The sequence below is a fragment of the Ananas comosus genome, linkage group 21 (genome assembly GCF_001540865.1).
Source record: "Ananas comosus cultivar F153 linkage group 21, ASM154086v1, whole genome shotgun sequence".
Lineage (NCBI taxonomy): Eukaryota > Viridiplantae > Streptophyta > Magnoliopsida > Poales > Bromeliaceae > Ananas > Ananas comosus.
This window is the reverse complement of record NC_033641.1, coordinates 6787708-6806038: the sequence shown is the minus strand read 5'-3', so window position 1 is coordinate 6806038 and position 18331 is coordinate 6787708. Positions and strand designations below refer to the sequence as shown.

The 18331-nt window shown below is 36.8% G+C and overlaps 1 protein-coding gene across 2 annotated transcripts; it reads right to left on the bottom strand.

The window, feature by feature from the left end:
* LOC109726601 lies at positions 9289-18084 on the bottom strand. Of its 2 annotated transcripts, XM_020256304.1 has the most exons (5): positions 17811-18083; positions 13293-13433; positions 10660-10746; positions 9939-10007; positions 9289-9843 (listed from the first exon to the last, which is right to left on the bottom strand). In XM_020256304.1, the coding sequence occupies exons 2-5, from the start codon at positions 13401-13403 to the stop codon at positions 9511-9513; spliced, it is 600 nt and encodes a 199-aa protein (XP_020111893.1). In that variant the 5' UTR covers positions 13404-13433; positions 17811-18083; the 3' UTR covers positions 9289-9510. The 2 variants fall into 2 exon arrangements, with proteins under 2 accessions (XP_020111893.1, XP_020111894.1); XM_020256305.1 differs by lacking the exon at positions 10660-10746 and having other exon boundaries at positions 17811-18084.

The window sequence follows — 18331 nt, the reverse complement described above, 5'->3', positions numbered from 1 at the left end:
TTCATCAAAACTTGAACTCGGACCACCAGCCATTAAACTGAGCGATCAAAACTTAAACTTGACCGCCATGTCATTAAACTGAGCATCAAAACTTCAACGACTGTTTAATTGAGTATTTAGTTGATAAAATTCATGTACAGTGGGGTATGCCCCTGCTTAAGCCATGTAAACGGCAAAATCATATCAATAAAATTTCATTTGTCTGTTTTGCTCTTTTATTATCAGCATTATATTTGGTCTCTTAATCGAGGGTCGTTAACACGAAGTGTGAGGTAATTAACAGACAGATTCTTGAGTCTGTTGGAAAACATGAACCTATAATCCTGATTTCAAAGTAAAATTCATACAAATTTAAACCTCTACCATGAATGACCACTCGCCTAGAAACACCCTACGGGGGCCGGTTCAGTTCGCGCAGACATAATGAATTGAGAGTTTGGGTTGTCAAATGGTTTAGATTATTTCTTTATATGTTGTAATTTGTATTATTGATTTAACTAGTGTTCTAATAGAAATTGCTTAAAACCAACACTTTGAGGTTTGGAGCTGATATATTATAGTCATTTAGCCAAATATGAGCAACCGGTCATCTATTCTCTAGCTTTATATTTTAATTTATTAAAATGCCAATTTATTAGTGACTAACATGTAATTCCAGCGATGCTGCATATGCCTCACTGTACATGCTTTCTTTTATTTTTGCATCTAATTCAAATGCTTTACCTCTTTGTCTTTGAACTGTTTTAGTTTTCAAACTTAAATATTTTGAATTAATTTGCGAAGAGCAATAAAAATTTGTCGGGAGATGTCCAACAAGCTAATATTGAGAAATAATGATTGTCACGGCCGGGCTACACGAAGGCCCGCCAGGGTGTGTGCACTGAGCACCAAAAAACCCCAATGTATATAAGGCGGTTTACATAATCATAGAGAGAAATTAGTGTGATCGATCTAAACATGGTCAGAGTTAAGAACAAGAACATCACATACAACATCTAGATACAAAATTCTACAACTAGTTCATCTCAAGATTACAATAATTTGATCAAGGGAAACAACATGAATACAAGGAATCTCACATAGGGTACAATAAACTCTACTGAACTAAACCAAATAAAATAATCTCATGGGTTCATCTATCAGAACATCGTGAGGCTCTAGCTAGTCGCTGCCCCCTCGCCATGATCCCTAGCCTTTCCCGCTGCGGAAGGCTCTGAAACAAAAACAATCAATCAATGAGGGTAAGAACTATTAAACAATAGTTTCCAGTGGGTAAGCCGCTGAGAGTGGCGAAATACACCACTAGGTAAACTCAGACATAGATATGATACGAGAAGTGTATAATGTAAATGCAGCAAATAATAAAATGGTTTCAACTATATCATGCCTCTACATGGAATGTCTATAACATGTATATGGATTCCTTGCCTACAATTACATGCATAAGTTGTGTATGCAACATAAAAATGCTAGTCTACATTAAACTATGGACAATTATTATAGTACAAGTCTCACATTATCGTTGACATCATATTGTTATAGTCATCATAAAACTACCCTTTTATATTTAACGTCACAAGTGTAGGTTGCTACCACTAAGGTTGACAATGCAACAATGTCCCACAGGAGTATCCTACTACTATGAATGATCGAGTTGCAACATAGGGTAACCAACTACTAGTATGTCCATCTATTAGGTATGCATCAACTAGTGTCAAAGGGTATCAACTCACTAGTAGGTCTATCATAAAGTCAAGTTTATTTAACTTTTGAGTGTCATAGTTCAATTCCTCAAGACCTACACAAGTGTAGTCCGGCTTGCGCCGTGCCTAATGGCCCCGTGGTAGTCAACATTCCCCCTCTAGGAATGAGCTTCCCCTACGACATCCCATTTCGGCACCCAATCCTGCACGGGTGAGCTTGTGTCGCGTAGGTTAACTCCGAAGTGCCGGCTTGTGGGGAGCGAACCTCACAAGCTTATGCGAATGAGCACAATGGCCTGCAAGCATGATCGTAAGCGTCCAATCCGAGGCAATCGGCCCCAATCATCATGTCTAAAACATTGAATCTCAACAACGACTCAAGGTCGGGTATCACAACATGTATGTCAAGTTTAATTATCAATTAGCTCAATGGTATGTCTCTACCAATATGTCACATGTCTCAAGCACACTAAGGTCCACATTTCATTCATTCTATTGGGGGTGGTTCTATGACTCATTCATGAACCTAACGGGTTTCGCCCATATGCCAACATATGCTATTTCCACTATAGTGCAAGAGGAATAATTTTTCAGTGTCATTTTCAATAAAGCACGAGGGCTTTACATTATGTCATTAGCATGCAAAGGTTCACTTTTGCCATCTTCTATGACCGTCACAATCTATAGCATTCAAGATTTGATCCCTCTAGATCCACTAGTCACGTAATGTCTCATATGTCATTACTACTCATCTCTAGCATGCATGTCTTCATTTGTATAGAATGGATTTGTGTAACGACCCAGCCCACTAGCAACAATAACTCGTTGGGCCCAACCACCGGCCCAAAATACTTTAGCCCAGTTATTATTACTAGTGTCTAAGTCTCTTATATACCCAATCACATCTCCATTCCTATCCGATGTGGGATTATTGGAGGTGTGACAGACTCTCCTTATTAAGGCCCTGACATCCTCGTTAGTCCAATCACACACACAGCCCAAGATCACTAGGCAATGTGAGACTTGTCTCGCTAGCCTTGTCATCCAGACCCTGGCATCGCTGGTCAACTTGTCATTCAGACTCCGGCGTAGCCTATCACCTTGTCTTTCAGACCCTGGCTCAGCCAAGACTCACCACACATTTCTAGCTGATGAACCGGCTCTGATACCAAATGTAACGACCCAGCCCACTAGCAACAATAACTCGTTAGGCCCAACCACCGGCCCAAAATGCTTAAGCCCAGTTATTATTACTAGTGTCTAAGTCTCTTATATACCCAATCACATCCCCATTCCTATCCGATGTGGGATTATTGGGGGTGTGACAATTTGATACAACATATACCACAACGTGTTATTCAACAACAAATATGTCACTTAACCTCTACTAAATAGAGCATGCCACTTACCTCTGCTAACTAGAGTGTGCCAATCATATATATGTCAAATTGTCTCTACTACATAAAGTATGCAACATATCATACATAACATATGTATCTCAAGCATCGAAAAACTCTATCATGACAAGCATAGCATGATTATGCAACAAATTGAGTCCTATAACATTATAGGAGATATAGAGGGAGTCCACCCATTTTGGTGAGGTCAAACCTACCAGATACTCCTCGAACCCCTTCGTTCCTTCGAACGAAGTTGTTGACCAAGCTTTTAGAACCCTAAGAATAATTTCCAAAGGGTTACAAGTTTCGAACGAACATCATATAAAATTTACCAAAAATCAAGTATAAAATGGTGAAAATTACCTTTGATCAAGTGGAACTTGTCTAAAATCCAAATCGAAGCTAAGAAGCTTCAAATCCAACCTATAAGAGTGTTCTACACTCATCAATTCCATTCCAAAAGCTCAAAATTGGAAAACCCCAAAATGAATCATAGTTTTTCAAAAATTAGACTTTCTCTCAAATCTCTTGCAAATATCTTAAATAAAGAGTAAGAGAAAGTTTCTAACCTCAAAACAAGCTTCAACTTAAGGCATGATGTGCTAGGGTTGAAGTTTGATCCATCAATAAGCTCCTCCCATCAACTCCAAGCTGCATGGAGCAAGCATTCATGGTTGAAAGGAAGAAAAGAGATCAATTCTCAAAAATCCAAGGGTTTAGAGGAGAAATTCTAGAGAGAAGGGGGAAGAACTCACCTCTATTCTCTCTCTCTCGCAAGCCTCAGCCCATTGAGGGAAAAAGGGGGATGAAGGGTTATTTATACACCATGTAACAATATCCACTTAAGCCCCTCAAAGCCCAAAGATTACAAACTATACGAACTGCAGTTTTTCTGCACTGCGTACCGATACTCGAGGAAGAGTATCGGTACTCGGCCCTCAGCCAAACAAAATCCAAGCGCAACACCTTCAGGTTTAATAGTGTACAGGTACCCGCGCGACGCAGTACCGATATCCAACTCCAATATCGGTACCCAACACCAGTACCGGTACCCAATATCCCAAATTGCAAACCCAAGAGCAGCTATTCTCTGGCACGCTATGGGGTTCCGGTACCAATCTCCAGTACCGGTACTCAAGCTTTGAAATCTGCACTTTGCAGATTTTGATGCTGAAAGCCTGTTCTCGAGTCTAATAAGCTCCAGAAACAGGCATGTACCATATAGGAAACCCTCAAAACATCCAGAATAGATTAAAATACTATTCTTACACTGGAACCTTGCAATTTGCTAAAATTTAGTGTGCTACAATGATAGAATATGTTATTTATTATCTATCTTCTATTAGATATATAATTTGAGAGTTGGGTCACATCAAAAGCCATGGGAGTGATATATAATTTGAGAGTTGGGTCACATCAAAAGTCATAAGAGTGACATGTGTTCTCCTCTGTTTGCCTTCTCCACTTCAATAATATATATTGCATACACCTGGTCTACTAGATATCTAATTTATGAGTTAGGTCACATCAAAAGCCATGGGAGTGACATGTGTCCTCCTCTCTTTCCCTTCTCCACTTCAATAATATATATTACATGCACCCGGTCTACGAAAATATCATATACACCAAATTTATTTTTTATTTATTAATATTTTATCTATTAGATGCATAATTTGGGAGTTTGATCACATCAAAAGCCATGGGAGTGGCATGTGTCCTCCTCTCTTTGCCATCTCCGCTTCAACAATATATATTGCATGCACCCGGTCTACGAAAATATAATATACACCAAATTTATTTTTTAATTATTAATATTTTATCTATTAGATGTATAATTTGAGAGTTGGATCACATCAAAAGCGAAGGGAGTGACATGTGTCCTCCTCTCTTTGCCTTCTCCACTTCAACAATATATATTGCATGCACCCGGTCTACGAAAATATCATATACATCAAATTTATTTTTTAATTATTAATATTTTAAAATCTTCTTTTAGATATATAATTTAAGAGTTGGGTCACATCAAAAGCCAAGTGAGTGACATGTGTCCTCCTCTCTTTGCCTTCTCCACTTCAACAATATATATTGCATGCACCCGGTCTACGAAAATATCATATACATCAAATTTATTTTTTAATTATTAATATTTTAAAATCTATAAAATAATATAATTTGACAATTTGGCAATTCTATCACATCACAAAAATCGTTAATACTAATTATTAGATATTTCATCAATTATATAATATACTTTTGCGGTGAATAAAATATTAGTATACACCACATGTAAGCAAAGATTTCTTCTCTTATTTTGAAAATTATTAGTGCATTCTCTTAAACATTCTCTACACTTAGTGTATATATTTTAAAGCTTTAATAGAGATTTTAAAATTTAATTCAATGAATATATTTAATTTATTAAACTTTGTAATTAAGATATATTTAATTAAATTTTGTTATTAAATATTAATTCTTTAATATAAGGTGTATAGTGTGTTAATATACACCAGGTGTATATGATAATTTTTTCACCAGGTGTTAATATACACCAAGTATATATATAATAATATACACTAGGTATATATATACACCAGATATATATAATAATTTAGAATAAGTCCTTCGATTTGAACTTTTTAATAAAAAACTTTACTTATAGAATATACTAAAGCTAATAAGTTTGATCAAAATTTTAAGTGAAGTTTTTAGAATACTTTAACTCAATAAATAGTACTGAAAGTTAAAAAATATTAATAAAAAATAATTTTTATAATGCATAATTAAAAGACTATTGAATTTTTTTTCGCATTTTTTATTATAATTTTTTAATTTTAAAATTTTAATAATTATATATATTGATTGACTAGAATATTATCGATCAGCCGCGAAATGCGGGAACTCCACTAGTATATATATAAAAAAAGAGCAAGCTTAATAGCCCAGAGACAACTCTTGCATTTGTTAATCATTAGGAAACAGCTAGCCCACAACGAGAGAAATAATTATTTCAGTTTGGAGAAGAAAAGGCTAAAACCGTAAGGGACACACTTCTAAATATATATTAGTTCTGCTTGGTTTCTTCCTCAGTTTCACTCTCAATTAATTTTCTATGTACTTCTAAGATAAATGATGATAGAAAAAAAAAAATTCCGCAATTTGTATTTGATGGAACACTTTCTAAGAGATACCCTACTACTTCTTCTTCTTCTTCTTCTTCTTCTTCTTCTTTAAGCTGTTTGTGTTTTTCAAACACATGGACGAGGGTTTAAATGCCAAGGCAAATTGAGTAGTGCAAAAATAGCTTAATGTTTTAATACCATATATATAGCTTCCACTGGTACGTAGTACTGTTAGTTGGCGGGGCTCTTGCGTAATTAAATTCTTTATTATTATTTCGCCTGATTTTGAAGTGCAGTTTGAATTTATTATTGCTTAATTATTTGATTTTGCAGTAATATTTGAACATATTTTTGCTTTTACTAAACTATTTGAGGTTATCGTTGCTTTTTGCTAATCTCCGTATATCTGATAATTTTCCTTCTCCTTCTCTATTTATTGCCTGCTTAAAATTCTCCTCGCTACTTGTGTTAAAAGCATGGTAAAGGATTTGTCGGGAGCGTATACGGTGCTGAGTCATCAGCTTTATATGATTTTTTATCTCTTTCTTTCATCGTTCGCCAAAATTAAAATAGATTTATGATGCTATATAAGGTAATGAGCTAATGATGGATAGAATGCTTTTAGCATGTCAAATTAGATAAATCTATACATTCTTCCATGTTGGCTCTGCAGTCTGCACTTTTTTATTGATATTTTATTTTTATTTTTTAAGTATCATGCATCTTGATGTTGATAGCTAAATCCTAATACTTTGTACTAGAGGTGATGATAGATTGAATGCACTAGTTCAATTGAATAGAGCTCATATTGGGTTTTTATTGGGTTTTGTGATTTAAAACTTATTAAAACAACTTGAGGAGCCCAATAATTGTTAATGCTTGGAAGCCCAACGTGAATTTTCATGTGTGATGTTTAGTCCGCATTGGAAACGAAAATAGTGTTTGTTGTTTTTATATATTCGCTTGTTCTCAAGCTAGTTGCTTGGAAGAAAATGATAGTTATGCTCTCGTTAAATACACGCATGGCACGAGCACGAGCACGAGCCGGGCGGCGGCGCCCGGGGGGTCCGTACATCCGGTTTATTTTATTTTTATTTTATCAATTTTACCTTTATTTTAATCCTTATCTTTATCTTTTCCTAATCCTAATCCTTATCCGTGTAATCTTAGGCTTATCTTGTTCTACACGGATTTGACGCGTTGAAGCAAGATTCTCACCTTGTGTGACATCCCAATAGTCCCACATCGGATGGGAATGAGGTTGTCATTGTCTTTATAAGAGACTTAGACACTAGTAATAATAACTAGGCTTAAGCATTTTGGCCCGGTGGTTGGGCCCAACGAGTTATTATTGCTAGTGGGCTGGGTCGTTATATTTGGTATCAGAGCCAGTTCACCAGCTGGACATGTGTGGTGAGTCTCGACTGAGCCAGGGTCTGGATAACGGGCTAACGAGATGAGTCTCACATCGCCTGGTGATCTAGTCCCACATCAGATGGGACAATCCACCCCAATAGTCCCACATCGGATGGGAAAAATATTGTCATTGGGTTTATAAAAAACTTAAACACTAGTAATAATAACTGGGCTTAAGCATTTTGGGCCGGTGGTTGGGCCCAACGAGTTATTATTGCTAGTGTGCTAGGTCGTTACACCTTGGTTATAAATATGGGGGCGAGGTTGCACGAGTTAATCAATAACCCGAGCATACCTAAAGCCTGTCGTCTTTTCTTGCTTTCTGAGTTTTCGCCGAGTTTTTTTTTGCTTGATCTTAAGCTTGTTGGGTTCGTCTTGTGCTACCTTGGAAGTGTGCCGACGGAATAGAACGTGGTCGTTGTATCGCTAGGAGTAATTGTAGAAAGCCTCGCACGTAGATGGACAATTTATCTTCTAGAACAGTGCTCTACACGCCTCGATATATCCACGGGTCTTATCTAAACCTTATCTTTCCAATATTTTTGTTTAATTTTTTTGAGGAATTTTTTTATAGTTGAAATTGAATTTTCGAATTGATCTTAAAGAATATTGTAATAAAAGATCATAAAGTTTTTCCCAACAGCTCATTCTTCAACTTTGAGGTATATAAGACCTCGGATTTACGATTATTTTCTCTTCTCTTTTTTAAGTATTGCTTATATTGTTAGGTCTACTATCTTGGTGGGCATCTCTTTGTAATGGTAATGGACATTACATATATGTTGTTTTATTTCATTCCTTCCTTTCTTGCTTCAAAGCTTTGATTTCTTTTTAAATTTGATTTTAACAGCTTTATGTATGTACCAACTGTTGATGCTATTTATTCATTATATTGTTCCATTGATTTTACATATTCTTCAGGTAATAATACATGAATAAAAAAATAGAGTAAACTTCAAATACCACTCCTGTAGTTTCGTACTTTCTCACTTTAGTATCATATGTTTTAAATTGTATCAATTTGGTATTATGTGGTTTTACTTTTCTCTTTTCGTCGGCCCTTCCGTTAACTTTTCGTTAAATCAAATACAAAAAACTTACAGATACCACACATAGTTTATCGTCAGTATCCTTTAGTTTTAACTTTGTCACTGATTTAACGAAAAAAATAATAGAAAGAGATAATAAAAAGTGAAAAATAAAACCACATGGTACAAAAGTAATACACTTTTAAACCACAGGATAACTAAAGTGAGAAAGTGCAAAACTACATAGACGGTATTTGAAGTTTTCCCAAAAAAATAAAGTTCTGGAAAATAATTAAAGTAGTGTCTCTCCACCGCATCGCAGGGGCCCCTTAGCTAGTAAGTGAAACTTAAAAATGTGCTAGTTGTTCTCAATAAAGTAGGATAAATTGCATAATTTAGTTGACTTAACATTTATGCGTTGCTGATATAAAAGTAATGTAACATCATCATCGTAACATTGTTATATCACTTTTATACTAACGACACATCAATATTTAGTTTACTAAATTAGGTTATAGGGCTTGTTGCAATAATTTTGGAAGTTCGAGTTAGAGATTACAATAAATTAAAGTTTGAGGACCAAAATGTCACCCACCTCATTGTTTGAGGACCAAACGTGCAATTTACCCTTAAATAGTATGTAAATATCAAAATATGAAGACACAATAAACATTTGATAATGTACAACAGAAGCTGCTTGAGCTGTCTTAAGTAGGAACTACATTTCACAGTGGTTTTCTTTGTTATCGTTATCAACACCGCAACACAATTGCCCATGGCATCAACTAATGTACAAGTATTGCTGGAGCAATCGATTTTGGAAAGAAAAAGAAAAAAAATAAAACTACTTTTGCTGGATATTTTGGCACGCTTTTCTTATCAACCCATTTTCTAGAACTTCATTTATGCCGGATTGATCTTTTTTCTGGAACTTTTTTCTGCGCGAACGTTTTTTTTGAGAACTTGTTTCCGCCGAATTGACCTCTTTTCTAGAACTCGTTTCTGCGCCAGCTTTGTTTCTAGAATTTGTTTCCAACTGATTGACCTTCTTTCTAGAACTTTTTTCCGCACCAGCTTTTCTTCTAGAGCTTGTTCCAGCCGGATTAACCTTCTTTCTAGAACTTGTTTCCGTGCCAGCTTTTTCTTCAGCCTTTTGATCTGCCTCAGGTATTGCCAGCTACACAGCACGCGAGACAAAATAAGTGAGTAAATACACCCCAAAAGAAATTAAAACATCAAGCACAGGGCCGAATTTAGCCCAATAATTCTCACCTCATCAAGTATGGGCTTGACCTCCTTATATCGGGCCTTAGCAAGATCAAAACTAGCCTTCCCAAGCTCCTAATATTTGAATAAACACAACGCGCAACAACATAAAACATCAAATTTGAGCCCTAGTGAAAACTAAGGCTATTCACATGTAGCTGCATGTTACAGTTTCAAAAATTATGTAAGCTCGCTGAAGTTCAGTCACTAGAAAAAAAGCATAATGATCTGTAGCTCAAGTATAATGGTTAATAATCCATACCAGATCCTTAGTTTCACGTGATTTGTAAATACTGCTTCATTTTATTTCCTTTGCATATACTAAAATTAGAAGCAGCAAACATCTCTTGATTCATCAATATTAAGGATTCTTTTGTACAAGAACAAAGAATTCGCATAACTTTCTGAATAGATATTGAGAGTACAAAATTGTGGCTGGAAAAAGAAGAAATAGGTCAAGATGTCGTGTAAAAGATCGTTATCTATTCCTAGCTTGGCTAACGGATTTAATTTGATACATAGTGATTATTGAAAGGAGTAGTGCTTCTATAGTCTTAGCAAGTGTGTACCAAGTCACAATTTTGTACTCTCAATATCTATTCAGAAAGTTTTGCGAATTATTTGTTCTTGTACAAAACAATCCTTAATATGGCAGTAAAAGGTTAGCAAAATTAAAAAGAAAAATGTGACTTGGTACACACTTTTAAAAATAAACAAAGTAACATACATTTTCAGTATGTTGAGTATGCTTATGAGCTGTCATCTGCCAGTACATCCTTGTTCTTCTATAAAAATTTCGCAAGGTTTCTCCAGGCTTCAAAATTTAAAATCAGAATTAAACAATCAATTATGCAAGAAAAATACAGAAAGAATTATCTTAAACCCAAGCAATAACAAACTTATTTCATAAATAAGGCCTTGTTTGGTACCACTGCTTTTTATTTTCCTTTTTAAACACAAATCCAATGTGATGAGTGCAACAGTGTAGAAGTAGAATTTCTATATGAAATAGTGTAGAAAGGCATGGTGGATAATTTGCAATCTTTACATCCAAACTATTTGTTTGGCACAAAGAACCAAAAAGTTGAAAGCAATTTCTTTTTCGGTTCTAGATATTATCAAACAAATTGTTATTCATCATTTAGCCAGAGTGTATTACAATTTACAAGCTAACCAACCATGACAACAAGTGAAAAATCTTTCCATCAATATCTCAAATTATATAGAACGAGTGTATTAAAAAATAGAAAAACGACAATGATGCCAAATAAGACCTTAAAGTTGTAACTTTTGCTCCCTATCTATTTTTTTCCAAAAAATGATGTCATTCTGCATCCCTCTAAGATGCATTGCAAGTTAACCAACAATAATGGAAAACAGAGAAGTCCATCCACCCACGCATCCAATTACGTAAAATTTGTGATAAAAAACAAAACAAAAACAAAAAACAAGGGGCAACAGTACCAAACAATGCCAAAAGAGCTAAAATTTTTACATCAAACAGCCAAAGTACCAAATGGACGACAACAATTCCTTTTGTTCCAATCTAGCCATTGATAAAACAAAACTAGAAGAATTAACCATCTCATTTGAGATAATGATGACATCTTTCTGTAAAGGGAGGTTCCAAAAAAATCCAATGATTATGCAATGCCCATATGTTGGAACACATATTTTGGGTTTTAAATCGTCTACAGCCAGCAGGAAGCTTCTCAAGCTGTTAATGTTTGCTAGTTTTCATTCCCTGCTAATCTGTTCCTAGTATTATTGGCTTCATAGTTCAAACACTGATACTCTATTTAAGGATACTACATGTACTAATAAACATTTTCTCCATACTTTTCAGCAGTAATAACAACAAAAAGTCCAAGAAAGTATTACTTCTCGACAACCTATTGTTGCCAGAGATAAGCAACATTTAATAAACAAGATTGTTTCAGAATTTTTCTCGAGCATGCAAAGATGGAATATGTTTTACTAAGGGAGCTTCTAAATAATGGAAAGCTCAAAACTTACATAACAATCCAGTACACTAACACTAATAATTCATTGGGGACAAACCACCGGCCCAACATACTCAAACATGGTTATTACTTCAGTACTTCTAGTGCACTCATCATATGTAAGTCTCTCACACTCCCAAAATATCCTATGTCATGTATTTCCCTCATTTTAGACCCTAACGTTCCCGCTAACCCAATCATACACATAACCCAAGATCACCAAGTGACGTGAGGTCCACCTCATACGTCAACCTGATGAATTGGCTCTGATACCAACTAATCTACCCAGCTCACTAGCACTAATTACTCATAAGGTCTAAACAACAAGCTCAAAATGTTTAACCCAGTTATTAGTATTGGGGTGTATGATCCTTATATTTCCAATCGTAATCTCTATCATATTCGATGTGAGACTACTGGGCGTCACGGACTTTCCCAGTTTAGACACTAACGTCCTCGTCAAGCCTAAACCCAATTACACACATAGACCATGATTAGATGTAAGACTACCGGACGTCACAGACTTTTCGCCCTTGTTTGGTTGGGGGTTAAGGGGTGGAATAACCCTTTAACCCCCATTTTATCCCCAAACACTCCAAAAAAATAGGTGGGGTTAGCTAACCCCATCTAACCCCACCTCAAATAAATTATCCCGGGTTAGCTAACCCCACCTAACCCCACCAAACTCCAACCAAACACTATTTTCTATTCATAATAACCCACTATCTTTCTTATCACACCTACTCCAACCAATCATTATCCTTCTTTATCAATCATTATCTTCTTATCCCACCTACCCAACCAAACACTATTTTTCATTATTCTAGACTAACTCCAACCCCCAACCAAACACAAAAAATTTTAACCCCACTTTAACCCTGAACTTAACTCTATTCCTGGAATAGCTACTTTTTTCTTAACCCCAAACCAAACGGAGGCTTCCAGTTTAGACATTAATGTTCTCGTCAAGCCCAAACCCAATCACACACATAAACCATAATTACCAGGTGATGTGAGATTCTAGAGGTGACTCCTACATATTTAGAAAGTGGCTCCCAACAAACCTATAGCACTTTGTCCCACATAGAACTTAACCTATAGCACTTTGTCCCACATAGAACTTAGCTCTCACATTTGTTAGTGTATTCAGCTATGATACCAACTAATTGGGCTCAAACCACCAGCCTAAAATAGTTAAGCTCGGTTATTATTACTAATGTGTCGGTCATGTATAAGCCCCTCCCACTCTTCTATGTTATCCGATGTGGGACTATTAGGGTGTCATAACTTATAAATAAGAAGTATTACAAAAAGAAAAGAAATATCCAACATGCAGCAACATGAAATAGAAGATTACCATAGGGGTCCTCTGATAATCTGAAAGACCAAGAGTAACCGTCATCTGTTCTATCCTTGCATATTTTTCTTTTTTGCACAAGTTCTTTTCTTCACCCTTTACAGTGGACATGTCCAGAGGCTTTTCACCATTATCATCACACTTTGCAAGCATTTCGAGAAAAAGAAACAAGAAACTTATGTTAGGTCAACATAGATAATAGCTGAATAACAGTAATCAAACCAAGTTTAGAACAAGGAGATAGTTATAAGATGTAGAGCGTGAAAATGTCTACTGATGTCAATCATCAGGATATTTTTCAGACAAAAGACCAGACTCCCGCTTTAAGATGAGATAACCATTTTGATTTTGTATACTACAATTCTTTACAGCTAACGAAATAATTAACAACACCCTTTTGGTGTTCATGTAGGTCGCCAATAGGCCCTTCCTGCACCACCTCCATAGAGAGATGTAATCTACCACTGTACCACATCTCATAGGCCTAGATATAAAATATCACAAATTCACAACTCATTGTAAATATCAAGCTTTGCCAAAATCAGCAATATGTAACTTTTCAATAAGGGTTACTACTAAATGCATAAAAGAAATGTTTCCAAAACTTAATGACTTCCATCTATAGGCCATTTATTTGTTGCCGATCACGTCAAATGGCTAAGATTTTATAGGGCCTCCATTTACACCTGAGTAGAAATGCATAAGTTACAGTTTTATGCATGTTGATCCTGATTATGCACACCCGCTACGTGCCCCCTGTGCACACATGCCAGCACACATATGCACAAGCACGCAGAAACATGTACACATCATTTTTTTTGGGCTTGTTGATGGACAGGAATATCTGATTTAACAGAAGCATGGTTCATACTTGAAGCTGAAAATTTGTGCTCATGCATTTCCGGAGGCAAAACTGGAATCTAAGACGTACAATAATATCAGACACTAGTGCATAAAGACAAATGGGAAAAATAAATATCCTGCAGGAGATTACGTATATTCGGATTCCACATTCATCATATAAGTAAAATACAGTCTAGTATTAAAAGGAAAGTGTACATTTATATGCCTAAGGTTTTCCTATTTCTAAAGCTGTTTCACTCCCTCAACCTTGTACAAGTACCCCCACACTCGTTAATTATGGAACTCAGGATCTTTCATCAACAACCTTAAATATGCTGCTGTTGGGGTCATTTTCTTCCCAGCAAATGGAACCTGACTGAACATCATTAAGATAACTTCATATTTTCCACCTAAACACCAGCCTCACATCCATACTCATGTTGCACACTTGGTCTCTCTTCCAAAGTTAGCAAACCAATTTAACAAATTAATTGTTTCTAATTCAAATAGTTAGTAAATTGAGAACAGAAGTTTCGGGGAGCAATACAAGAATCCCATAACAGTAATACACAAAGCCAACGTTAAATGGGCAAATTGTTGAACTTTAAAATTGTTAAGGCTAGGAAATGAATTTAAATAGGATCTGATAGAGAATGTACATTTTTTAGAGAAGTAAAGACCACACGTTAAAACACCAAAATGTTCATAGTAATTGAGTTTCCTGAAAATTTTTAATTTTAGATTTTAAGATATAAGGCAATTACCGCATTAAAACTTAGGTAAAATAGAAAACTTTTGATAATTCATGAAAAAAGAAATAGGATAACAAATCAACCAAACTCAAGCCTGACAGACTTGGCAAATACAAAGTGGCGAAAAATCCAAAAATCATACCCCCATATCCCAATTTTCCAAAAAGTTTAGAACTTTTTTTTTTTTTTGCCCCTCATTTACATGAAAACTAAGTAATTCAAATAGATGGGAATGTGAAGGAAGAAAGACAGAATATCAGGAAGCGGAAGAAATGGTTTGGCAGGCAACAGATGATATTTAGTGTAGAGCACCATAGACCATGATCAAATAACATAATAATGATGATATGTATTGGGCTGATTCACAAAACTTGAGGGAAGGGATAGAACGGAAAAGTGGGTTAGGCCAACAGAAAAAGCTACAGTTTAGAGGGGCTCAACTGAAATCAGAAGATTAAAAGAGGGCGAGATATAGATACGGAAAGATCTATGTCGTCTACTAAGGACGTGCTGTTGGCTTAAATGGGCCAGCATCCTGCCCTGTGGCGGGAGGCCATGTGGGCCGAGTCATGTTCGAAGTGGCGTGAGGCCAGGTGGGCCGAGTCACAATCAGAACCGGGGCGTGGGCGTGTTTCTGACGACTTTAAGTGAATTGATTGCGTAATTTCTAAAGGCTCGAGCTTTTGGGATTAAATGGTTAGCGTCAACGATCCGACAAGTGTATCAGAGCAAGAGGTCACGGGTTCGATTCCTGCATGCTGCAAACGTGTGCAGGTGCTGGAGGGGGGATTGTTGGCTTAAATGGGCAGCATCCTACCCTGGGCGGGAGGCCATGTGGGCCGAGTCATGTTCGAAATGGGTGAGGCTGGGTTGGGCCAAGTCATGTTCGATGGTGCGTAAGGCCAGTGGTGGCGAGTTACAATCGAGACCCGTGGGCGCTGTTTCTGTACGCTTTAATGAATTGGTTGCGTATTTCTAATAGCTCGAGCTTTGGATAATGGTTAGCGCCCAACGATCGACAAGATAAATGGGCCAGCATCCTGCCCTGTGGCGGGAGGCCATGTGTGGCCGAGTCATGTTCGAAATGGGTGAGTTGTTGGGCCGAGTCATGTCGAAGTGGCGTGAGGTCAAGGGCCGAGTCACAATCGAGACCGTGGGCGCTGTTTCTGTATGCTTTAAGTGAATTAGTTGCGTATTTCTAACAGCTCGAGCTTTTGGGATAATGGTTAGCCGCCAACGATTCGACAATGGTATCAGAGCCAGAGGTTCACAGGTTCGATTCCTGCATGCTGCAAATGTGTGCAGGTGCTGGAGGGGGATGTTGGCTTAAATGGGCCAGCATCCTGCCCTGTGGCGGGAGGCCATGTGGCCGAGTCATATTCGAAATGGCGTGAGGCTGCGGTGGGCCGAGTCATGTTCGAAGTGGCTGAGCCGGTGGCCGAGTCACAATCGAGACCCGTGGGCGCTGGTTCTGTACGCTTTAAGTGAATAGTTGCGTATTTTCTAATAGCTCGAGCTTTGGGATTACATGGTTAGTCGCCAACAATCCGACAAATGGTATCAGAGCAGAGGTCACGGGTTCGATTCCTGCATGCTGCAAATGTGTGCAGGTGCTGAAGGGGGATTGTTGGCTTAAATGGCCAACATCCTGCCCTGTGGCGGAGGCCATGTGGGCGAGTCATGTTCGAAATGCGTGAGGTTAGGTGGCCGAGTCAAATCGAGACCAGTGGGTGCTGTTTCTACACACTTTAAGTGAATTGATTGCGTATTCTTAACAGCTCGCAGCTTTTGGGATTAATGGTTAGCGCCAACGATCCGACACGTGCGCCTAACATATGCTAATGAAGAGACCTTACAAAAGAAATATAATTGCCAGTGCTGGGTTGGAATAAATTGTCAAGAGAGCCAGGACTATTCTGAAAATTGTCACAAAAAATTCTGGATCCCTGTCAAAATTAGCCTAGCAAGAAACAAGAACGCAACTTCAACTTTTATCTTTTTATGAAAATGTCAATGGTTGGGGGTTTATCTGCTATAATAGGAATGAATTTCTGTCGATAAATGTTTATTGATATAATTGTGAAAATCTTGTCTCATGACCTCAAATCACAACTCTGTTCTATGAACAGCTAGGAATTGTTCCAAATAGAGTGGCATATGGCATGCCATATGTGCTGCTTTGTGTGTTAAAGGCACAACATCAACGCATATGTGAATATGTGGTGATATGCGCTAGGGCCACATATGCAGTAGGGTTTTTTTTTTTAAGGTGGATTAAAATGCTAAATTAGATGGGATTGCCTAGTTAATGCACTATGCACGTAAATATAAATATCTTCCATATGGTTTGGTTAATAATTGTTCATGGAAAGAGTAAGTATCTTCATACAAGTATCATCTCACAATCTCTTCTTTTTTTTTTTAAGCTGACTGGTTGTTCATATTTCATACTTTGTAGATGTTATTCTTAAAATATAATAATTATGCATATAAATATTGGTAATTACTTTGCACGTGTTAGACGTTGTTTTGCTACATCTATTAGCGTCACCTCTTCGATGACTATTAAGTGATTGTAAATGACATTTTAATGAAGAAAATTTTTATTCTTTATACAAGTACTTTTATCTTACTATATATCAAATTTTTTAATATTTTAATAGCTTAACCACACATGAACCCGCACACTGCATATCCACTATGCAATAATGAATGCCTAGATACTGCATACAACTTTTTAAACATTACCGCCGGAGATGGCTATTCATAAGTTCAAGATCTGCCAAAATAGTAAACCCTCTATAGTCTCAGAATTTGAATCAATTGCATCTCATAGAGCAGTATTTATAGAAAGATTAATAATTGAAGCCAAAAAATTGTATTTCAGTGAATCCCAACAAAAGTAATAAGTGAGATGAATTACTTGAGGTAGAATCAGTCCTGTATGTAGGATGGCGATGCATCATGGAAAGGGATAGGTTATTCATTGTTCTTGGTTCAGGCCAGGTGTTGTTGGCATTGAGATGCTCCTGATGATTTTGCTTTTGGGCTTCACCATTGAATATCCATAAGTAGCATCTCGTGCACTAATCAGCTATCGGATCAGGATGGTGAAACTTGCAATTGTTGAGAGAATTTGGCAGTTTCCAGTGCGCATATAAAACGGGCATTCCTTTTACCCTGAAATGACAATAAAGCTCATTGTGGTGTTAATACAAGGTCAATTGCACCCTACTTCTGTCTCTCCTCTTATGTGCTAAAACTTCTTTGCAAATTCAGACGGCATCAATTTATCAGTTGGTTTCACGCAGATTACTGACCCTCAAAAAGGATCTTCATAGACCAAAAAAATTACAGGCCCTGATCCTAAAATAATTGATGCAATATAGATGACAACCATAAAATATGTCGTGACCCTTAAAAAGGATCTCAAGACCTTAAAAG

Bases quoted from the DNA above. Each gene is read 5' to 3' on its own strand.
- LOC109726601 (XM_020256304.1), bottom strand. From the start codon at position 13,403: ATGTCCACTGTAAAGGGTGAAGAAAAGAACTTGTGCAAAAAAGAAAAA. The intron at 10,747-13,292 runs GTAATCTTCTAT...TAAATTTTGAAG, and splicing joins ATTATCAGAGGACCCCTATG to CCTGGAGAAACCTTGCGAAA. The intron at 10,008-10,659 runs GTATGTTACTTT...TTCAAATATTAG, and splicing joins ATACTCAACATACTGAAAAT to GAGCTTGGGAAGGCTAGTTT.